Source organism: Callorhinus ursinus, unplaced genomic scaffold, assembly GCF_003265705.2.
Source record: "Callorhinus ursinus isolate GAN/ISIS: 27379988/994484 unplaced genomic scaffold, GSC_fseal_2.0 scaffold20, whole genome shotgun sequence".
In the NCBI taxonomy this organism is placed as follows: Eukaryota; Metazoa; Chordata; class Mammalia; order Carnivora; family Otariidae; genus Callorhinus; species Callorhinus ursinus.
This window is the reverse complement of record NW_027397082.1, coordinates 17,091,890-17,115,383: the sequence shown is the minus strand read 5'-3', so window position 1 is coordinate 17,115,383 and position 23,494 is coordinate 17,091,890. Positions and strand designations below refer to the sequence as shown.

Genomic DNA, 23,494 nt, shown 5'->3' with positions numbered 1-23,494 from the left:
ACTATAGCAACCAGGAACTGCCTGCCAGTTCCTCCCCAGCAGGGCCGCCTCCCCTTTCTGACCTCTCTTTATGGACCTCTCCAGGCTTGAGTCTCTTCTGCCCCTGCCTCATAAAGAGAAGTTACCCCTCTCCTTGTCCAGTCCTGTCTCCACTGCCTTTGGATGTCCTGACCCGTATGTCATATTAAGTAACAGAAGACATTAAACCTGAGTTTAAGTCCTCCTTATTCTCTACCCACTGTGTGACTGTTGGAAAGTCGACAACTTATGAGGCCTCATTTGCTACACCTGTAAAATGGGCACATTACTTCTTGGCCTTCCTGAAGGCTGGACCCAGAGCTTTCTTGAGGCTCCTTCCCTTCAGGGGTCTTGGAGTCTATGATTGTGATGGTTTCTACTGTCCAGTGACTTTGTTCCATGTTTGGTTCAGCATTTGCTAGGTCTGCCCTTGACTTTAAGTTCTGAGAGGGCGGGCTCACCTGGGGATGTGGGTGCTGGGCCTTGGGGGACATGAATGAGGAAGGACTTGGTGGGGAGAGAGGTTGGATGGAGACCAAGATGGCGCCCAAGAGGGAAGAGGAGCTGGCAGAAAGGAATCAGAAGACAGGGAGATGGAGGGTCTCGGGAGCTGAGTGGGTTCAGAGAGCCGAAGGGATTGAAGTTCCCTGCAGCCAGAGATGGCTGCAGCAAGGGGCTAGCAGAAAGGGAGGGGGTTCTTTCTGAAGATGGGCAGGGTTTCTGCCACACCAAATTGCTCCCCCAGGGTACATCCAGCCCTGCCTTCTGCCTGTGGGCTCTGAGGCTTTGCAGCCCCCATGCAGCTCATGGACGGGTCTACTTTCTGCAAGATTTCCAGGATGGTCTCTCCTGCTAGCAGACTGGAAGTCCAGTCATATGCCAGTCCAGTCTCCCCACCTTCACCCACCCTGGGTTGTCACCCTCTGTCCATTGGAAATCTCCTAGGCCCTGCCTCCCAGGAGAATTCCTTAAGGAGAAGGTCCATTGTTCCCTTGTCTTCTCTTTCCCAAGGAGGAGGAGCACCTGCCCTTTGACCTTTTCTGGGTGGAGCATGAGTTTCAACTCAGGCTGGTCTGGGTTTGAGCCCCAGCTTGTCTTGCCTTCCACATAGCCTCTCTGAGCTCAGTTTTATAGTCAGCAAATGGGCATGACTCTAATCCCACAGGGATGTTGTGGGGAATAGGTAGAATTATGTGTGTGAGATACTTATCATGGTGCCTGGCACACAGTAAGTGTTCAATAAATGGTAGCATTTATAGCCTCTGCTGTAGATATGCTTATAGCTTCTCCATTCCGGTTCACATCCTTTCCATCCCTTCATGTCCCCTTTCACATCCTTTCCGGCCAGAGAACAGAACACTGAAATAATTCAGTCAGAACCAGAGGAACTCCATTCCTTGATCCCAGCCTGGCTTCTGCTTGGCTTCTGAGGGGAGCCAGTTGGGTCTTGCTCACCAGTGGGTCCATAGTGGGCACTCTGCGAATGCTTGATGAGTGAATGAATGACGTAGGTCAGTGGTTCTTTCACCCATTTAGAAACAGAATCCTTTGGCCAAATGAAATTTTATGTGATGCCCCAATGAATGAAACAGAGAAGGGTACAGCACTGGCTGGCCTGGCCACCGCTCTCAGGCGGCGGTAGGGGAACCCTCAGATCCAGGATGCTGCCACTTCCTATTTAAATTGAGGAAGTGGATTGGAGGGAACAGGGCCCAGGTCTGCTGGGAAAACCCTTCAGACAGTGGTGCTGTGAAGGCCGGGGGCCACTCAAGCACCTCCCAGTCCCCTGGGAGTGGCCAGAGTGAGGGCCACGGCCCACCTGGAGGATTTCTGGTCGGCTGAGCTTTCACTCTGTCCCCATTCCTGCCTGTTACTGACTCTCCAGTCCTGCTTCCAGAAAATTACATGAACTCAGTTCCATTCGGTAAATCTTCCCTGAGCACCTTCTCTGTGCAAGCCTGATGCTAGGTTGGAGGGGAGTAAGGGTCCAGGCCCGCCCATTTTCACCCTGCTGCTTTACCTCCTGACACCTTTTCTTCCTCTGTGCATTCTCCACACCAGATGGCAGAATGACCTTTTAGAAATGCAGGTCTGGTCTTGTTGCCTCTCTGCTGAGCCCTCTCAGAGGTTCCCTCCTGCTCTCAGATAAAGGGCCAGATTCTTCATCCTGCTCTTCAAGGCCCTCCTGGGGTGTCCTTTGACCACCTCGGCTTGCCACTGAAAAATTTCCCCTGGCTCCTGCTACAGTCCCTGCTCCAGGCGTACCGACCCTGTTTCTTGAATGTAGGGGCTTCCTCCAGCCACAGGGCCTTTGTACATGTTGTGCTCACTCTCCGGAGCTCTCTCTCTTCAAAGCTTCCTCCACAGCACATGGACATACCTACTTATCCTTTACCTTTTTGCTTTTCAGGAAAGCCTGCCCTGAGCCTCCCCGAGAACCCTGCTCCTTTCTTTCAGCACACTTTTCTAGGATTGTGATGATATGTTCCTTAGTGAGACTACTTGATAAATATGTTTCCCTCTGGACTGTAAGTTCTTGAGAGCCAGGGCCTGTCTACTATTGATCACCCTTGCATACCCAACTTAGTGTCTGACACAGAGTAGGTGCTCATAAATGTTGGTCAAGTTGAACTGCTGAGATGCACCCAGGGCAGGCAGACAAGGCCACAGCTAGGCATAGCCGTCTCTGGCAGGCCAGAGTAAGATGAGGGGTTGGGAGAGGCATACCCTGGGCTCAGAGGAGAGCCGAGCTCCAAGAAGGGGGATTCACCCTGCACCCAGCATCCCAGGGAGGCTTCCCAGAAGAGGTGTTCCCAGTGCTCAGGGAGTGGGAAGATTGGAGGGGGTGGCATGTGAAAGGGGTTAGTCGGGAAGGGCCCAGGCAGGTGCATTAGGAGGCTGGCAGGATGAGGGGGGTGGACTCTGATGCTGCAAGAACAGCCTCCAGACCAGCCTCTTTTTGCTTTGGTTTCCTCATCTGTAAAATGGGCATAAAAACGCAATTTATCCCTTAGGATTGTCATGAGGATTGAACAAGTTAATGTATGTAACGTGCTTAGAACTGCCTGACACGCAGTCAGTCCTGAGTTTGCTATTATTATGATTATTTGTCCCACAAAAGGAGTTTGGGTTACCTCCTCTCTGTTAGACATTGACTTAGCTTCCTTCTCCAGAGAAACTGGGTGTGTGTGTCCCGGAGCGTGCGGGTGCATGCACACGGGGCCAAGCATAGCCATGAGGACGATGTGCCTGTAGAAGGGGGTGGCCTTGTGTGGATTGGGGGTCACCTCTTATTCCAGGGAGAAGACTCAGCCATGCCTCTGGTCTAGTAGGAGAATTAGCGTGCTGGGTCTGTGGCCACTTTCACCCAGGGCCTGCCTTGCTCTGTGGCTGATGACCCCAGATCAGGCCTGGTTGCCCCTCCCGCGGACCTACTCAGGGGTGGTAACAGCAGGGTGCCGAGGTGAAGGCTCAGAGCCCAGCACAGCCCCCTCCTAGTGCCGAGACCTCTGAGTCCCATCTGATACGGGGCAGCCCCTGCCTTTGTCATAACTCTTTCCCCAGCCCCCACGCCTCTACCCACTGGCCTTCCCTCCCCATCCAGATCTTTCCCTGGGAACCCAGGTCCTTCACCCTGAGGGCAGGGGCTGGGGCCTGGGCCAGGGCCTGGGAGAGGCCCCTGTCCTGTAGAGAGCCTGCAAAAGGGTGACAAACTGGGGGATTATCTCACAGACCCAGGCATGAGTCCTGGCTCTGCCTCCGACCTGGTGGGTCACCTCGGGCAATTTCCTGAGCCTTTCAGAGCCTCAGCGTACTTTTCTGTAAAATTGACCTAACAGTGGCCTCTGCCATCTGGACTCAAATGAGAGTGCACGCAGTGCCTGACATACAGAGTCTGGTGGGCAGTAGGTGGCTAAGTGTGCATAATGGTGAATGCTTCTGAGAGCCTGTGTTGTGCATATACATGTGACGTGGCACAGACAGGTGGTGAGGTCTCCATATATTGGTGTATGCTTGTATATGTTACGACTAAAGGGGTGGTGTGCCGGGGGGGAGGCGGGTAAAAACCTGGATCCCTGGGTTTGCTTCCCAGCCCTGCCACTTTCTAGGTGGGTAATCTCTCTTTGTCTCATTTTCCTCATCCGTGAGATAATAATAATAATGGTACTTATTGATAAAAACGATACTACTGACCTCTTCATTCAGCCGGTGAGGACTGAAGGGGTTAATACTCCTGGAGCCTTGGCAGTAGAGCCTGGAAGAAGATAGAAGCCATGTTAGCTGCTTGTTAGTAAGCTCCCCTCGCCAGATTGTAAGCCCCTTGAGGATCGGACAGTGTGTGTTTTGCTCACCATGGTGCCCTCATTGTCTTTGTCCAAGGTCTGCATGTAGTAGGTGCCTCATGGCATGTGGATGGCAGTAAGCCTGGGGGAACAATGAGGTTGTGTGCATGCGGGTGTCTGTGAAGAGGTGTGTGATGGGGAATGAGCATATGTGTGCGTGTGCATGGGTGTGTGTGTGCGTGCGTGTGTCTGCTCTGGCAGGGGCATCTCCAGTGCTTTCTGGAGCTCGGCTATTTCAGGAAGCCTCCAGTCTCCTCCTCCTTATGTAAATAAACATGACAGATCCCATTGCCTGTACCAGTGCAGGCCGGTGGGGGAGGCTCTGGGAGTGGGTGGGAGCCGGAGGCGGCGGGCAGGGCCAGAGGGGTGTGCTTGCGTGTGCGTGAGTGCGTGTGCGCGCGCGCGTGCGTGTGTGTGTGTGTGTGTGTGTGTGTGTGTGTGTGTGGCCGGCCTCGCGGGCAGGCAGCCGTGTGGTGTGCGGGAGGGAGCTGGTGGGGACGTGGGAGGGGCGGGCTTGGTCCTGCCATGCCGGCTGCCGGAGGCCGTGGGGGAGGAGGAGGGGCAGGAGGAGGGGAGCTGGCGGCTAGGGTGGCTTGGTGAGGAGACCAGCCGGCCCAACGAAGGTGGCTGTGCTGCCCGCTGCCCGCGATGGGGGGACAGATCACCCGGAGCACCCTCCACGGTAAGGCCCCAGCTGATGCCAGGGGGTCTGCCCATTCCCAGCCTGGGGACCACCTGGGGAGGCTGGGGCCCGGAGGGGGGGCCCTCAGGCGAGGTCATGATCATCCCCATGTCTCTTTACTCCTTGGTGGACTCTGGGGCCACGGGAGGGGGTGCTTCTGGGTGGTTGGCACTGGGGTGGGGGAAAGCAAGGGGGGCTGGGGAAAGCGGGAAGAAGTGGGCTTTCCCTGGTAGCCAGCAGAGGTCAGGCAGCCAAGTCTCCCCACAAAGTCTTGTTGTCCTCTTACGTTCCCCGTTCCCCGGTTGCTGACCAGCCCTCACATGGGATGTGAGGTCCTGGGTGTCCATATCCCCCTCTCCTAGAACCAAGGCAACCATAGTTAGACAGCTGGGGGGACCTGTTTCTAGGCCCTGGGATGCAGGCCACGCAGATCAGTGCCATGTTCCGTGATGGAGACTTGGAGAGATGTGTGAGCACACACGTGTGTGCATGAGTGCGTGTGTGTGTTTGTGCTCACAAAGGTCCATTCAAGGTGTCTGGGGGTGTGTACCTGTGTCTGCTTATGCCTCAACATCCAGATGTGCAAGTGACAACCCCCCACGTTGCCTGACTTTGGTTCTCAAAGCTTGCGCTCCGTGGGGGAGGCCAGTGAAATTCTGACCCCTGGGGTTTATGTCCACGGTCAGACAGACCGCTGGGCAGGCAGGTGAATGGGGTGGAAGGGAGGAGCACTGAACTGGCTCCCTACTTGCAGAGCTGCTGCCTGCCCGGGCTCCTGGCCCCTCCATCTGCCCGGCTCAGGTGCCGTGGTCTTGGGAGTAACATGGCCGATGTGGCACCAGACCCAGAAGGCAAAGACTTCCCAGGGACTTGTTTTGTCATTGCTGGGCCCCGGGAGCTGGGCTTTCTGTACAAACTGGCTGGGGCCAGAGCAGTGTGGGCTGACCTTGGGCAGTCCCGGCCACACTTCCCTGGGTCCCCTGCTCCCTGCTCAGACAGGGCATTAGGAGATGGGGCGGCCTCCATCTGCTGAGTCCAGTGGGCACTAAAGAACCCGGGCGAGGCACAGGGAGGAGGGAGGGCAGTGGCAGGAGCAATTGGGAAGCTGTGGTGGGGACTGGTGACCAGGTGGCATCTCCCTTCCAGGCTCTGGACTTTGAGAGAGTGATTTCTAATTAAAAAAGAAAAAGGCAGGAAAGGAGACATGGGAAAAGCAAATCATTGGCTCTCTTAAAAGGAAATAAATTTTGTCCTGGGCCTGGAGGGCTAAGTGACAGATGGAAGGTCCTGGAAGACACATAATCCGGAGCCGAACAGTGGCCTGGGACTTGGCCCGAGACTTGGACTGGGCTGACCTGGGCCTGGCCCTGCATGGGCTCCATGGGGCGGGGGCTCCTGTCAGGGCTTACTGGCCCCAGCAGGGCCTGTTGGCAGAGGGTCTGGAGCAGACTGGCATTTTCCACTGGAAGCCGACTTAGTCAAGCCTGTGGCCTGGGAAGGACAGAGAGGCCCTCAGAACAGGCCCAGGATGCAGCACACGATCCTCCAGCTGGTCTGGAGCACGGGCTTCCAAGGGGAGTGAGGACCCTGTGACCACCCGAGACAGCACGTGGCCCACAGAGCTCTTGCTCCAGCGTCCATAGACACGTCTTCTAGTGAGGGCAAGCGTCTTCCTGAGCCTTGGTTTTCTTGTCTGTTAATGGGGCTGATGGAGTCCCCTCCTCATAGGACTACCGTGAGGATTACTTGGGGGGATGTGAATAAGGACTGAACTTGGGGAGAACCACAAGGGCTTGGAAAAGCATTCTGAGGCCAGGGTCATATTCCCTCCTTTTCCCCCCCGGGACAGCATGATATTTGGGGTGGGCCGAGAACTCTAGGAGCTGGGCATGGATACTGGCGGGGACATTGGTGCTGCGTGGACACTGGTGAACGCTAATCAAATGCCTCATCTGCTTTGCCCTCCTTCCCTCCCCTGCCCTCAGCCAGGATCACGCTCCATAGGGTGGGCCTCCCACCAAGCTGGCCCTAGCCCCTGCCTCAACCTACCATCAAGGCGAGTAGGAGAGGGGAGTTGGGGGTTGTGGAGAAGGTGTCTTTGCCCGTGTCACATAGCCCCTTAGCTGGCACCTCAGTGTGCCTGTCCTCACATGTCCTCCCCACATCCACAGCTACTCATGCCCACACCCATGGCCTGGCTGCCTCAGTGGCTCTAGTTTTGCCTCTTTCCGGGGTGTGTATGAGGGAAGTGGGAGCTACAAGGGTATGGCTCCTTCCTGGTGGCTCTTAGGCCCATAGCCTAACTCCACGAGAATACTTACAGAGTTCCCGATTGTGTTTTCACTGTGGCCCTTGGGATTTGGGTTTGGTGCACACTGAAGGTTTTGGATTGCTGGGTGACAGAGATGAGAGGGATGTGACAGAGAGTGACCCCAGACCGTTGGTGTGTATAGGGGCGGTTTCTAGCAGTGTGTTTGTGGGCATGTTTTGGCTGTCAGTGTTTCTGGTGTCTGCAGGTGGTGTATCTGTGTTTGGGCCTGTGTGTGTACCATGGGATGTGTACCTATCTGTCTAATATTTAAGGGATTTCGTGTTATGCCTGCGTTTCTATGTGTGAGCAGCCACGTTTGTGTTACTTTGTGCGTGGGACATGTCCTTGTTATTCTGTAGATAGATGTCAGTGTTTCTGCATGAGAGGGGTGTGTGTGTGTGTGTGTGTGTGTGTGTGTGTGTGTGTGTGTGTGTGTGTGTGTGTTAGGGCTGGTGGTGAGGAGTCAGGCTCCTCTGGGACCAGCCTGGCAGGAGACCCATGGGAGAAATTAATTCCCATTTGGAAAATGGTTTCGGCAGTTACATGCTTGATATCTTTCATCGGGCAGATTTCCAGAGCTGCTCCCAGTCCTGAGGGCAGGATGAGGGGGCGGGAGAGCACAGAAAGAGGCAGCAGCCATACTGAGAGGCCTCCCCTCCCATCCCTGGCCCTCCCCTCTTCTTTCTTTGCCTTTCCTCTTTAGCTCCTTCAGTGCTCCCCCACCAGCAAGGGTAGGCCCAGGGCTGAGGGATTGATGTGCAGATGGCACACACATATTCACTCAGACATAAGTGGCACCCCCAGCTTGATCTCTGGACCCACACACCCTAGATGCTGGGGTGCAGAGACTTGAGAGTTGGTCCGCAGTTCTGTCCTTTCACAGAGGGGGATGCTGTGGTCCAGAAGGGGAAATGGTTGGCTGAGGTCATGGAGCTGGTGGCTCAGGTGGGAAGTCAGGCCTTGCCCCTTCTGCAGGTGGCTCCCCACTTCTCCTTCTCAGGTTCCCTAACAGGCAGCGGGGGAAAGGGTGTCCCATGGCCTTATGAGACCTGGGATTAGCACAGAGGGTGCTGCCTGTCTCCTGACAGCAGGTCTGGAGGCTTAGGCCAAGGTGAGCTTGCAGGTATGGTGGCTTAGCTTGATCCGTCTTATTCTCTTAACCCAGCTCTGTGCCTGGCCCCCCAGTGGGCACCCAGTGGATTCTTGGTCATTGAGTAAGAGGGGGGAGTGAGGGGTAGAGGCCCTGGGTGGGTCATGTGGCAATTGGAGCTGCGGGTGGCCTGGGGGAAGGTGGGATGGAGCTGTCAGGGACAGCTTTGGAGGATGTGAGACCTGAGCTGGGCAGTGAAGCCAGGCAAGGCTAGAGAGGAAGGGGATGGTGGGGTAGGTGTTCTTGGTGAGAGTTTGAATCAGGATCCACTGGCTGTGTGACTTTGGGTCAGTTCCTTCATCTGTACATTGTCCTCTTCTGTACATTGGGGATGGTAAGGTTTACCCTGAAGAATGGTAGAAAGGATTAAGTAAGCTCATGGGCATTAAGTAGACCTTGTGCATAGTAAACACCCTGCAAAACAGGTGTGCGCTTCTCTGAAGGTTTCCGTGGAGGCTCCTCCTGTATGTTCGTGACTATGTATACACACGTGCACCTGGCCACCTCTAGGGACCAAGAGTATCTCTGCCTCCTCCAGCCCTGATGGGTCTTGTGTCCACCATCAGGCACACTCTCTGGATGTGTGTGTGCACACATGTACACATGCATGGGTATGGGAAGCTAAGGGTGATGGTCTGGGTGGTGTATGGATTTATATGACCGAGCCATGCTCCCCTCCACTCTGCAGTCTCTCAGGCCTGGCCTGGGGACTTTGGGGAGGTGCTGGGAAGACAGGGGCCCAGAGCTGAACCCAGAATAATTATCATCTAGAATCCCCTTCTGGAATCTTGGGTTAGGACCTGGGAGGGGGAAGAGGAGGGCTGATTCCCTCCCAGCAGTGAGGCTATGGGGAGGCACAGCTGTATGCACATCTGGCTGTTGGAAATGTCAGAGACTGGGATGTCACAGAGTGAGTGAGAGCAGGAGGCTCAAGGTGTGGAGATTAAGTTGGTCATGAAGGTGCCGACCTTGCCCACTCCCCGCCATCCTCCTTCACCCAGCTTGTCATCATAGATTCATTCAGTCTTCCAGGGAGCAGCAGGGCCTGCTGTATGCATAGCCAGGGCCCTAGGGGAGATGAGAGGCCTAACATGGCCCCTAACCATGAATCACAAAGGTGGGTATATGTGGGGACTGCAGTGCGCATGGAGAAACCGACTAGGGTGGACCATAGGATTCATGTAGCTGAGAGTGGACCTGGCAGGCTGGCCAGCGAGGTGGGGCTCACTGAGGGTGGATGGACAGTGTGTTACCTGAATTCAGAACCCAGCGCTGCCACTTGCCAGCTATGTGACCTTGGGCAAGTTGTTACCTCTCAGAGCCTCTGTTTCCTCATCTATAAAGTGGGACTAACTGATACTGTATTGTTGCAAAGCACAACTATTGTTGTACAGCTAATTACCCCAAAAGTTAGTGGTTTAAAACAACAAACATTCCATTATCTCAGTTTCTGTGGGTCAGGAATCTTGACACAGTTTAGTTAGGTACCTCCTGCTTAATGTCTCTTGGGAGGTTACAGTCAAGTTGTTGGCTGGGGCTGTGGTCTCATCTGAAGGGTTGTCTGGAGGGGGATCCATATCCAAGCTTACTCATGTGGTTATTGGCAGTCCTTGGTCCCTTGCCACATGGGCTTCTGCACACGGTTCCCTCACAACATGGCAGCTGGCTTCCCCCTAGAGACAGAAACCCAAGAGAGGCAAGAGAAAGTAACCAAGATGGAGGCTGAAGGCTTTTGATACCCAGTCTTGGGCATGACATCCCATTACTTCAGCTGTATTCCGTTCATCCATAGCTAGCTGCTAGGTCTACTCCCCACGCAAAGGGACAGGGTTGAAACAGAGGATGACTGCCAGGAGGGGGGAAGTGAGAATCATTGGGGCCATCTCGGAGGCTGTTTCCTCCAGACACCTGTCTTGCAGGGACTGGGAGGATGAGGTGAGGTCGCATGTGAAGGACATCTGGTGCAGTATTTGATACCAAAGAAAGAAGCAGCTCTCATGACCTTCCTTTTCTCCTTTTTCCAGCAAGCAAGTGGGGAACAGGTTCTTAGGCACGTGGTGTGGGTGGGATCCTGGTGCTGGGCAGTGAAGGAAGCTGTCCTTTGAGTTCACGCTTTCTCTGATTTCTCCGCAGGACACCAGAAAGGGCAAGGCACAGAGTGGGTACTCCCTGGACACTTGCCAGTTGGTCAGTGGATTGAAGAATCAAACAGTGGCAGTTCATTCAACAACTCGTATTGAGCACCTGCTCTGTGCTCTGAGCTAGGCACTGGGGAAACAGCAGTAAAAAAGACAAGCGTTTCTGCCCCCAGGAGGCTCAGGGTCCATCAGGGAGACAGACATGAATAACCTTGCAGCCTTTCCTCCCCAGAAAGCTGCACCGCAGAGCACAGAAAATGGTCCCATTGACTCTCTTCTCAACCATTCTGGGCATGGAGAAGACAGATCAGTGCTCTGCGTACAGTGGGTAACACAGGGCCTTTGCACTGAATTCTGTGGAGGAACCAGAGTTGAGAGAGGCTGCTTGGATGCTGGAGGCTCTGTTAGGGGTGTATGGGTGGAGTCCCTGGGGGTCCATAGCAGGGCCCTGAAGCTGGTCTGCAGCCAGAGAGACTTCTGGGAGAAAGTGGGCTTTAAAATCAAGGTCTGAAGGATGAGTGAAATGCAGGTATGTAGGTGGGAAAGACGGAAGGGTTCCCAGCAGAGAAGTGAGCTTGGACCAAGCCTGGAGGTAAGAGGCACATGAGGGAAGTGGGCCCTTTTAAGGACCCCAAAGAAGGTCACATGTGCCCTGTTTTACTATCATCTCTCTCACTGAGGCCCCCTCCCTACCTGCTTTCCCACCCTTCAAACTGGCTCCCACAGTCTTTACCCTCGAGAGAGAGCCCTGTTCCATGCATGCACGTAAGCTAGTCTAAATCAGGACTCCCTTGGCAATCCAGGATTAGGGTGTTTGGGATAAGATAAAACCGGAGTGTCTGGCCTCCCACTGGGCTGAAAAGAGCTGGTCATTTCCTACAGTGGTGTTTATTGCTTTTATAAGAAAAAATAAGACCTTATGTTGGGATCAGGTGTTCAAGTTTGCAAAATTCTTTCACATCTATGAACTCCCTGGGTCCTCACAACAACCGGGAGAGGTGGGCTGGGCAGCTAAGATGACCCTGTTTTACGGAGAAAGAAATCAAGGTCCAGAGAGGTGAAGTGACTTGCCCAAAGTCACACAGAAAGTCTGTGGCATGGCCAGGATTTGAACCTAGGGCCTCCTGACTCCAGGGCTCATGGTCTTTGCCCCCCCAACGCCCATTGTCCAGAAAGTGAGACAGGCCTCCTTCATAGGAGATGCAGACAAGCATGCCAGCACTGGGGGGTTGGGATCGCAGACTCAGAACAAGGTGATCCTGAACTCAGTGAGGTTCTGTGTTGAAAGACGGGTGGGATTCGGAGAGGTGGAGGTGGGAGGTGGGGCAGGGAAAGAAGCTATGTCGCGGGGAGGGGTGAAGAGTTTGAGCAGAGGTGTGGAGGTACGAGAACCCAGATCGATGTCAGTAGCATGAATAATTATTATTGTTATAGAATAAGTATTAATATGCTAATCATTCTTAATTATTAATGTAATTATTAGCTGTTGTATATAATAATAATAATTATAATAATCATCATTACTATAGCAACCACGTACTGGGTTAGTTTTACATACATCATCTCATTTAATCCTGACAAGAATCCCATGGAGAAGGTCTGCCCTGACCCCCATTTTACAGGTGAGGAAAGCGAGGCTCCAGAGGTTTCACAGTTAGTAACAGAGTTCAGATCAGGGCTCTTTACTCTGCCAGGATGGCTCTGGGACAGAGCTTGGCTGGGGCAGTGGGGAGGTCACTCTGGAGGCTGCATTGTGTCCTGGCATCTCCCCCTGGGACCCCACCGAGAGGCAGGAATGTGATCCAGAGCTAGCTGAGGGTCACCTGGAGGGCTGGCCAGGCTGGTGTCTGGCACCTCATAAATGCCCAGAAGGAATGGGCTCTATGGGGGAGTTTCCATTGTGTCAGCAGCAGCCTCGCCTGAGCGGGGGGTGCCCCCACTGTGGCTCCCAAGAAGCTTGTAAACCTGTCACTAAAGGGGGCCTCCCCGAGAGCTCTGCTGGAGCCGGATGGGGAGACTTGGGCTCCATCCAGGGCCACTGGCCGCTGAGGGAGTAGCGTCCCAGCGTCTTGAGGCCCTTTGCCGTGGCTGTTGGCCCAGCTGGGACTGGCCAGAGCCTCCTCCACGCAGCCTTTCCCCACTATGCCTGCCATCTTGGACTCATGGGGAAAATGGGCTCCAGTATTAGAGGCTGAGTAGGGTAGCAGCATTGGAAGATGAGGGTTCAAGTCCCAGCTCTGCCACTTAATTGCTGTGTGAGTTCAAGCAAGTTGGTTAACCAGTCTGAATCGTAACTCATCCATAGAATGGAGACCTCGAGGGTCAAAGTGTCTGTTGAAGTGCAGGGAGAGAGCCCTTTTGGATGGTGTAGGGAAGAAGCTTTGCCCCCAGCCGCCCCTCTGGCCCTTGATATCAGAGCTGTGCTCAGGGTTAATTCTCATCCTGCTTTCTCTCCTCCCTCCCCCCAGACCATAATGCAAGCCAAGGTGGAGCAGGAAGATGGTGGGCAAAGACAGCAGGGGTTGGGGAGGCAGCAAACATCCTGGTGAGGACCACCATGTTGGATGCCTCAGAGGGCACCATTCCTTTTGTAGTCTGTGTGAATGGCGCCCCCTGGAGGCAGGCAGGGAGAGCCTTCGTGGCTTTAAGCGGTGGCCCTGGCCCTTGTTTAAGGAGAAGTGTTGAGGCCCGGCCAGGGCCTTGGGTTGAGGCGGGGAGGACGGGAGCGGGCAGAGCCCAGGCAGGTTTATTTCTCAGGTGGGATTGGCTGGTTGGATGTGGGGTGCTCAGTGATTCCACTGGGGCCTGGGAACGTGGGCGGTTGGTGGGCTAGGGTCAGGAGCTCAGCTGGGGGCCTGCCAAGTGGCAGGTGACCATGGTCACTCGAGATGCCCAGAAGGCCAGAGAGGGTTTTCAGGTCATCTCCACAGAGGTGGCTCGGTGGGCATTGATTATTCAGAGCTGAGTGCAGAGAGAAGGGGCTGAGGACAGCTCCAGGGACAGCCTCGGGAGCCACACTGTGGGCAGGAGGAGGCAGGCACGAGATTTCGCAGGTCCAGGAGTCAGTGAAGGTGCTCTGTAGCTGCCAAAACGCTCCCCTCACACCCGCTTCAGAAGCTTGAGGCTGAGAGTGGCAAGCCCAACCAGGCTTCGGGGTCTCCTGTTAAATGGTCCCCCTCCTGGGCACTGCCGGCCGTGGGTTGACGGGGGCTGTGGTGGTCAGGGATTCCAGCCTCACTTTCCTCCATCTCCGTGGAGACCTGGTTTGTGAGTTGTTGTTGTTGCTTTTGAGGAATTATTTGTAGACAATAAAACCCATCTTTTTTAAGTGTACAGTTTGGGGCATCCCGACAAATGTGTAAACTGTGGGAGCACTGCCACGGTTAAAATAAAGAACATTTCCATCGCCATAAAAGCTCCCTTTGTGCCCCCGTGTCATCCTCTTCCCCAAACTCCAGTTCCCACGGAGCGTTCAAGCTCTGTAGTTTTGCCTGTTCCAGAATGTCCTACAAATGGCATCAGAGCGTAGGTAGGCTTTGAGGCTGGCTTCTTTCACTCAGCATGGTTCTGAGGTTCCCCCTCGTTATGTCACAGCTCGTTCACTGAGGTCGCAGAGTGGGATGCCTTGTGCTCACGCACCACATTTCATACCCAGCCGTGTCGGGGGAGGAGGGTAACGTGGGCAGCACGGTTTGTGCTTCTGTGTGTTGGCGGCCACACGCGTGTATCGTGAAAGCGGCGTGGCAGAATGCCGCGTCTCCGCCAGTGTGCTACTCGAAATGGTTTTACACGGCACGTGGAGGAACATGCCCCCCCCCCCCAGGTTTTACCAGTCGCGAGTCTATTTTAATGCGCATTTAGAAGAATGTGTCCAGCACACCAAAGCCATGCTGTCTTGGCTATCCACACTTCGTGGCTAAGCTGCAGGCCGTGCCGCGGGACTGCTGCATTCGACTGCTGGAGCCTCTCTGTGCCGGCCGGGTGACCGTGGGCAAGCCACTCAGTGTCTCCACGGCTTAGGTCCTCCACCAATCGTATAGGCTGGTGATGTCCCTCTGTCCGTGTTAAGAGTTTGCCGTGAGGCTGAAACCGGTGAGTGCACGTCAACTCCCCGTTCGGGGCTGGGCCTGCAGCAGCATTTGAGAAATGGCTGCCATTATTATTAGATGTGTGTGGCCCATGTGTGCTGGGCGTGCGTCTTATGTGTGCTGTTTCGTTCATCCCCGTGGACATGAGTATGTGTGTGTGCACAGTACGTGTGTAAATGTGTGATTCCTGGCCCAAGGGATGAGGGAAGGGCTAAGTCTATGTCTCCTAGGGTCTGGAGTACCTTCATGTGCCCATAGGTGTCTGTGTGTGCCGATGAATGTGCCTTTTTGAGGCCACATGTCTGAGTGTCCATTGTGTCCCCAGGGTCCAGGGTTTCCCTAATCTTCCTTCTCCATCTGTTTTGCTGTCAGCCAGGGTGGCTGGGCCTGTGCTATCCTTGCCTGTGGAAGGGAGCGCTGGGGGAATGGTCTTGCCAGGGCCTGGGTCTCTGGCCCCTGGGTGTCTCCACCATGTTTGCCCAGAGCCGGTGTTCTCTGGGTCTTCATGCAGGACGCTAGGACCCCACCCAGGATGGGTGGGAAGGAGAGGAAGCATTTTGAAGGAAGCTGAGGTCCTGCGGTTGGTCCATGGATTCCGAGTGGAAGTTGGGGAAGAGTCCCATGGGAGAGGCTGTAATCAGCTGCTGGGCTCAGCAGGTTTAAAAAACTGCTTTATTGAGGTGTATTGACATACGCTCAACCACATGTGTTCAGAGTGTACAATTGGGTTGGTTTTTACATATGTATACACCCATGAAATTGTCACCATGATCCAGATGGTGAACATATCCATCATCCCAAACATTCCCTTGTGCCCCTTGGCAATCCCTCCCTCTCTCCCCCACCATCCCCAGGTGACTTCAATCTACTTGTTATCACTAGCTCTTAGTGTGCATTTCCTAGATCTGGACAAATGGGACAGAGTGTAGGCAGGAAGGGGGGGTTGAAAGGAACAGAGGCCCTGCAGTTACTCCATGGATTACGTTTGCTTATTTTTTAAAAACTGGCTTATTTCACTCAGCATAATTATTCTGAAATTCATCCATGTTGCCACTCATATCAGTAGTTCATTCCTTGTTTACTGATGAGTAATATTCCATTGTATAGCCGTACCACAATCTCTAATCCATTTACCCAGCAGATATTTTTTTAAACCAGCAGTCAAGCTGCGCCTGAGGCTGGCCTGATCCCAAAGGGCACCTCTCCCAGGCAGGGCACCTGTAGGTTCCCTTTGGCCACCCTTTGCCCTTCACCCCAACCATTCCCTTCCCTGGAATGACCTCCTTGGCTCTGCACTATCCAGGGACCACTCAGCCTCTTCCAGGTATCCTTCCCAGACTGACTGGGTCTCCTCTGGGCAATTCCAGCCTTCATTGCTTGGTGGCTTTAAAGGCCTTGAGTACTGTTCTGTGATTCCAGTCTTTTCTCCTTGGTGAGAGCAAGGGGAACTCCTCCTGTTCCAACCCCGCCTCCCACACACAGGATGTCTGGCTGGTCATGGACCATGGACACTGGTGTCTGGGGCCCTTTGGGAAGAAGGAAGCAAAGATGCAAAGTGATGCAAAGTTATGTAAACATGGCCTGGACTAAGGTCTGGGTCTTCCCAGCCCAGGACATTCCTCCTCCCTTCCTGTCTTCCTCTCCTCCCTGGGAAACTCTCCTCCTCTTCAGGGAGTGGAAGACCTCTGAGCAGGCCTGATACTGATTGTGCTTTCTGCATTATTAAGTCACCGCCTTGGAGGAACCAAACTTTGACACATTCCAGAAGGCCTCTGTCACGTTCTGTGGTTTTCTACTTCCTCAACCCCATCTTCCCCATCCTCCATGTCTCTTTCCTCAAGTTGATGGCACAGGGCAGGGGCTGCCCTTCCTGATGGACAGGACACAGATCTTGGGGAGGAAATGAACACCTCTCCTTGTCCCCAGCTGCCAAGACTGCATTAACACTACCAGTGCTGCCGAGCCATGTCTTAGGGCTCCAGCCACCGCTTGTGCTGAAGCAGGGAAGTGACTTCCCTAAGGTCACACAGCCAATGAGTGACAGACACGCAAACCGCCTGACACCTCGGCCATGTTCTTTCCTCTCTCTGCCCCGTCTCCTGGACACCAACCCCACATGCTTGTAACGTGCCTTCCCCCGGACCACGCCCTGTCCTGTACTCTGTCCTATTTGGGGGTACGGTAGAGCTATCTGAAGAAGAAAGCAGCGTGACCCCCCGCCAGACGCTCCTGAGGCAGATCCAAGTTCCGGGTGTGGAGGCCCACCTGCGTGGAAGATGTGGGTATGGGGGGTGCAAAGCAGGAAGGTGGCCGGAGGTGGAGGGGGGTGGCCCTGAAGGAGGGAAGCGGTGGGCGTGCTCCTGGGGCTGAAGCTGCAGAGGCTGCCCCACCCGCCCTGCTGGTCTCCAAGGGCAGCTCCAAGGTCACCTGTTCCTGGCAGCTCAGCCTTGTCAGTCCAGCAACCATGCCCTCTCCTCCTCTCCCTTCCTCCAGGAGGCTTTCCTGGGAAGGGACCTGCCGTCCCATCCTTTGGGCACTAATCCATGTCTGCCATTTTTGTTGTGATTCCTGGGTATGTCCTCCTTCCTTTGCTGGACTGTTGTCTTCTTGAGAACGGATCCATGTATGCTTCATGCCTCTATGCCCACTGCCGAGGGCCGGGCTTGGTATTCAGTGGATGCATCATGAATATTTGTTGAATAAAATAAATGATGGTGGTGGTGAGTGGCAGGGCATGGTGGTGGGTGTGGGCAGTAAATGCTGACTTATCACAAAGGGGGGCCGGTGGAGGGTAGATGGTGGGAAATACTGGTGAGTGGCCGCAGCTGGTAGTCCTGTGGTGGGAGGTGATGGGTGGGGGACCAGTGCCAATGGTGATGGATGCTGCACGGTGGTAGGTGGTGAAGCGGGGCACGGCAAGAGACGGGGGCCAGTTGTGATGGTGGTGGACGTCCTGGGCCTTGCGCCGCGCCCAGCTCTCTGCCGCTCCAGGGCTCTCTGCCACACTCTGACCTCATGGCTCATTCCTTTGCAGACTCCATCGGCGGCCCCTTCCCTGTCACCTCTCACCGATGCCACCACAAGCAGAAGCACTGCCCTCCGGTGCTGCCTGGCGGGGGGCCCCCGGCCACGCCGCTGCTCTTCCACCCGCACACCAAGGGCTCCCAGATCCTCATGGACCTCAGCCACAAGGCCGTCAAGAGGCAGGCCAGCTTCTGCAATGCCATCACCTTCAGCAACCGCCCAGTCCTCATCTACGAGCAAGTCAGGCTGAAGGTGGGGCCTCCCTCGCTGCTCCTTGCGCGTCCCCAGGGCTCCGCACTGCCCTCTGTTCCGGCCCTTCTGGCACCCTGCCCTTCTCTTGTGCTGCCACTTCTGCCCTTCCTCACCCCTCCTCATGCTCTGCCCTCTTCCTCCTGTGGGACAAAGAAGGGATGGGGGAGGGCTGTGGCCATGGGGACCACAATGAGCTGTCACCAGGCGGTGGGAAGGCTCTCAGGGGAGAGAAAGTGTGACTCCCCAGGGGAGTCTGTGGGGAGGGGCGTGGCGGTCTGCTGGGAAGGACGCACTCCCTCCCTGCCGGCCGGGGCTGGACAGTACCCTCTGAGGCTCTCTTTCCCATCCAGATCACCAAGAAGCAGTGCTGCTGGAGTGGGGCGCTGCGGCTGGGCTTCACAAGCAAGGACCCGTCCCGCATCCACCCTGACTCGCTGCCCAAGTACGCCTGCCCCGACCTGGTGTCCCAGAGCGGCTTCTGGGCCAAGGCGCTGCCTGAGGAGTTTGCCAACGAGGGCAACATCATCGCTTTCTGGGTGGACAAGAAGGGCCGTGTGTTCTACCGCATCAACGACTCAGCTGCCATGCTCTTCTTCAATGGGGTCCGCACGGCCGACCCGCTCTGGGCCCTGGTGGACGTCTACGGCCTCACGCGGGGCGTGCAGCTGCTTGGTGAGTGCCCGCTCCCTGCGCCCCTCAGGTGCAGCACCCCCTTCCGGGTGCTGGGGTCTGACGCTGCTCCATCCCATCAGGCACTGGGAGGGACCCCTCCCCCACTGGCAGGGCCCCGGCCAAGTGGGCATGGGGACAGCTCGGGGAGCCTTCGTGTGCCTGCAGAGCGCACCCATCCTTCGCGCCCACGGCTGGAGCAAGGGGCTTCAGGGTGGGGTTCCTGCCTTCCAAGGCCCCTCAGGTTGTGCCTTCAAGCAGCACATAATTGTCATCAGAAACAGCAGCTTCAAAGACCCTCCACCTCCAGGAAGAAATGAATATTAATCACTGACACCACAGTTTAGTGAGCACTTACCACGGGCCAGGCCCTTCTTTACTGCTGTTCTCATAGCAACCCTGGGAGGCTGACTCTGTCAGTGGCACCGGTGGAGGCGAGACTCAAGCTCAGGGAGGTTGAGTCATTGGCCCCAGGAGGCGCAGCAGGTGAGTGGGGCGGGGGGCGGCTGGCACTCAGTCCCAAGTGAGCCCCTGGCCCCTGGGCTCGGTAGCCCCCCAGGGGGCCCAGTCCCATCCCTAATGCTTCTTGCAGGGAGGTAGTCAAAGGGGTAAGGGGGAAGAGCAGAAGGCACTAGGGTGGCTAAGACTTTTCTGGCCGCTCCTGGGTGCCCCGCGTGAGTAGGTCGGCTTTAGGGGAGTGAGAGAGCATCCATGCAGTGGGAGGCAAGGAGGGGCATCAGAAGGCAGCCTGGGCTGCTAAGGTGCCGTGCTTCCTGGCGAGGGCACATGTGACTCTAAAGTGCCAGGGCTGGGAAGGGGCCTTGGAGAGTCTCAGGCTTCCTAGGGTCACACATGACTTGGTGGCTGAGTTGGGACTAGAATCCAGGTCATCTGACTCCCAGTCTAGGATCACTCTCAGCTTGCTCACTTGCGCACGTGCTGACAAGTGTGTGTGCATGCGCATACACAGACTCTGGGTACACATCAGCTCACGAGCAAAGTGGTTGTGACTCCAGGCAGAGCCTGTAGAAGCCTCAGCTTTCCCATCTATGAAATGGGTTGGTGGGAAGATGAAGGGAAATTCAGGAGGCTGTAAGTAAAGCGCCCAGCACAGTCAATGTCCAGCCTGAGCTTGCTCCTCCCAAGTTGCCATCCCTGCCCCCTTCTCCCCGCAGAGAAAAACGCCATGAGACCATGGAAAACCCTTCTTTTTTCTTTTGTTCCTCTCTGGCTTCAGAGCCGAGAAACAGTGAAGCTCTTTTCAAAATACCTTCATTTGAGTAAAACAGACGGTGAAAGTAAAAACAAATGAATAATTGTCAGAAGCCTTTCTGTCAACTTCCAAACACCAGGAGGCTATTTTTATTGATTAATAGTTTGGGAACTTTCTGTTTTTGAACTCAATACAAGTGTTTCTGCATTCACGTGGACAAGTTAAGAGCCTGAAAGCAGGCTCTTCCAAGTCTTACTGAGTGAAGAAGGGAGCCCAGGCTGCCTGAGAAGGATCTGCTTTCCTTTCGCTCTGTGAAATGGGTGCTCCTGTGGGGCCTCTTACCTCCTGGAGGCAGAAAGGGCAGTGGTTATGCCCCAGGTGGGCTCCTGGCCTCACCCTGTAATAGCTGTGGGGCCTCAGTTTCCTTATCTGTAAAAAGGGGTAGGTAATAATAAATAACTGTTCTCAGGGGTTTTTGTTTCTTTGTTTCTTTGTTTTTTTTTAAGATTTTATTTATTTGACAGAGAGAGACACACAGACAGAGGGAACACAATCAGGGGGAGTGGGAGAGGGAGAAGCAGGCTTCCCACCGAACAGGGAGCCGGATGCGAGGCTCGATCCCAGGACCCTGGGATCATGACCTGAGCCGAAGGCAGACGCTTAACGACTGAGCCACCCAGGCGCCCCTCAGGGTTCTTTTGGAGGCTTAAAGAGCTGAGTTATGTGAAGCAGCTAACACACAGTAGGTCCTCAACTACCGTCAGTCTTCCCCACCCATACTGGAGAGGGTGAAGCTTAACTTAAAGTTCAAGTGAACACCTTCGGCTGCTCTGATATCCTTAGGGCCTCACACTTCCAGGCATTGGAGTTCCAGAGCTTGAGTCTATGCTCCAGCCTGGACACTTCTGTCTGAGCCTCAGGCTTCTCATCTGTAAAGAGGTCGTGAATACCACTGTGACTTCACCCAGGGCTGGGCCACATGGTGGGAGACAGAGTACCTCACCTCTTAAAAAAAATTATAGTCTTGTTGGGACGGGGGTAAAGGAAGTAGGGACAGCATTCCCGCTTTCCCCTTTCCTAGCAAAGAATGCCTTTTCCTCCTGTCCCCAAAGGTCAAAAATCCCACTCCGGCATTAAGGCCCAGCTGAAGAGCCACCTCCTCCCTGAAGCCTTCTGGAGCTGAGTTCTCTTCTCTCTTGTGTCCCACCACATGGTGCCTGGGCTTCTCTCAGCACTGAGGCATTGGCTGAGCTTTTTGGTCCATCCATAGGTCTTGCACAAGACGGGGAAAGGCTTTGAGGGTGAAACCATGTCTTATCCCACTGGATGTCTCTCCAGAGTAGAACCTTGTGTCTGGTGCGTGGAGGACACCAAGGCTTATTTGGGAGCTCGGTAGGGGAGAGTGGTGGGAAGCGCAGGTAACTTGTTAGACGAAGGAAAGTGGAGTGAGGTAGACCCAGCCTCGCTCACGGATAGCCCAGCCTCACTGGGAAATTAAGGAGACAAAGCAAGCGCTCCAGACACAATCAGAGCATAACACAAGAGAAGACAGTAAATTGTTTAGTGCTGTGGTCATAGGATCCTTTCCATCTGCCGAGATGGTTTCCATCCAGCTATCTCATTTAACCTCAGCAGCTGGCCCTGGACAGAGTGTTTTTCATCCCCATTTGTCAAGAAGAAAATTGAGACCCATGGAAGGCTTGGCTTGCCCAGGTAGGGATGTGGTGGGGCTGGGATTTGAACGGGGTGTTCTGACGCCAAAAGCGGTACCTTCCCCAATAGACCTCCAGCAGTTTTAGTATGGAGGGAGGCAGTAAGTCAGAGGAGGCTGAGGTCAGTGAGGGAGGTTGGAGCCAGGAAGGCTTCTTGGAGAAGGGGGCTTAGGCTGGGTCCAGAAGTTCCAGGAAGGGCTGGGAAGGGGGTGGTAAAGGGGACATGCTAGGTGAGATGGGGCTTCCAAAATCTGATGGGTCCCACCTTGGGGCACAGCCAAGGCGGTCTCACTGGGCCTGGCCCTTTTACCCCTCTTGGACTATAAATGGGTTTTCAGGCAGTATTTTCAGTTGCATCTGGATCTCCCAGCAGGCTCCTCTTGGTACTTCGGATAAGGCCGAGGCCCCGGCAGATTCCTGTCCGAGCTGTAAATCACCATAATCCCTGGGCATTTTCAAACACTGATGATGGCCCCTGAATCCAGTTAGCAGATTAAAATATCTCTTTGTTTTGTTCTTCTGAAACTGATTTCTTTTTTGTGTAAAAACAAAAGAGATCCATCTAAGAAAGCTTTGGAAGTAGGCACGCTGCTCTATACCCTCTTTCGGTGGCCTCCCCTCTGGGATCCGCCTGCTGCCCTATATAGTCCCAGGGTCAGTCTCCTTCCCTGTCCTCCTCACTGCCTACCCCCCCTCAACCCTCCACCTCCGTGGCCCGGATCCCTCAGTGCCTCTGGCTTTCCCTGAACTCCCTCCTCAGCCGGCTTTGAGTTTCTCCATTCCCTGAGAGGTCGCTCTCTGCCTTGGCAGCTCTGAAGACGGGCTTCTTTCCTTTGGTGATTACCTCCCAAACCAGTGTCTCATCTTTAGGGACTTCCTGCTAGACCTGCCCCCTCCTTTCCTGCCTGTCCCTGGGACCTATGGCCAAAACCCTCCAAACCCTGCCTGGCCCATATCTGCTCTTAAGATCAGAGATATCCTGGGGTACCTGGCATCTAGCAGATATGCAAGTCAGGCCATGGACAGATTGGCTGTCTCTCCTGATAGAGCGCAGGCAGGGGCTGGGTGACAACTCCAGGCAGGTGTTCCGTCCCACCCCCCACTGCCCTAACATAAGCCAGGCCCCCCGGGGTCCACACCATGGCCCCTGCAGGCCTGCCTCATGCATTCCAGGCTCCCTGATATGCTGGAGTTCGGAAGATCACCTCTTGCCTCGGGGTGCCCTGGCCCAAGCCTGGGCTGGTATTTCCAAGAATAACAGCTTCCTACCTCCAGGAAGAGGGACCTGCCAGCAACCAAATAAACACAAGTTTTATGGGGTGATTACTACTTGGAGAGATAAGGTCCTCTTCCAGTTTTTCAAAGTCTCCCTGCTCCTCTCAGAAATGTTGGCTCAGGAAGAGCAGCTGTGTAGGTCCTGGCAGAAAGCTGGTGAACCAAGACTTCACTTATAGGGTCTCCTGATACCCCTGTATGCCCACCACAGCCTGGGTACTGTGCAGGGCTGGGGGAGGGGAGGCTCAAGATTTGAAAACCCAGCCCCTCTCCTTGAAGAGTGTTTATTTGGGGGGACACACCATCTAACTGCTCTGAGGTGACCTAAGTCCAGTTCTGCAGGGAAATGTGGCTGAAGAGTAAAACCGTGTGTCAGGGGTGGTACAGCTGGGGAGCAATCCAGGACTTTCTGTAGGAGATGAGTTTCGAGTCAAGAACCAAACAAGGTGAGGGGGGGGGGGAAAAAAAAAAAAAAGAACCAAACAAGGTGAAATGAAGAGACTGGTTGGGGTTAGAGCGGTTTAGGCCGGACAGGAGGGGTGTGCATAGGCTCAGAGGCGGGGAATCAGCCGTCAGGGAACAGAACCTTCAGGGGAGGGAGCAAAGTGAAGGGGTGGTA

General features: G+C 54.8%; 1 protein-coding gene across 4 annotated transcripts in view; it reads left to right on the top strand.

Moving 5' to 3' along the window:
- NEURL1 (neuralized E3 ubiquitin protein ligase 1) overlaps positions 1 to 23,494 on the top strand; it is a 75,043-nt gene that overhangs the window by 39,285 nt on the left and 12,264 nt on the right. Inside the window, exons 1-3 of one of the 4 annotated variants that reach the window (XM_073904243.1) lie at positions 4,873 to 5,043; positions 17,765 to 18,006; positions 18,357 to 18,678. In XM_073904243.1, coding sequence (XP_073760344.1) covers positions 5,010 to 5,043; positions 17,765 to 18,006; positions 18,357 to 18,678 — 598 coding nt within the window. In that variant the 5' untranslated portion in view covers positions 4,873 to 5,009. Of the gene's footprint in view, positions 1 to 4,872; positions 5,044 to 10,917; positions 11,172 to 12,223; positions 12,265 to 17,764; positions 18,007 to 18,356; positions 18,679 to 23,494 lie in introns of those variants that run through there. The other 3 variants (XM_073904244.1, XM_025880885.2, XM_025880884.2) reach the window with 3 other exon arrangements.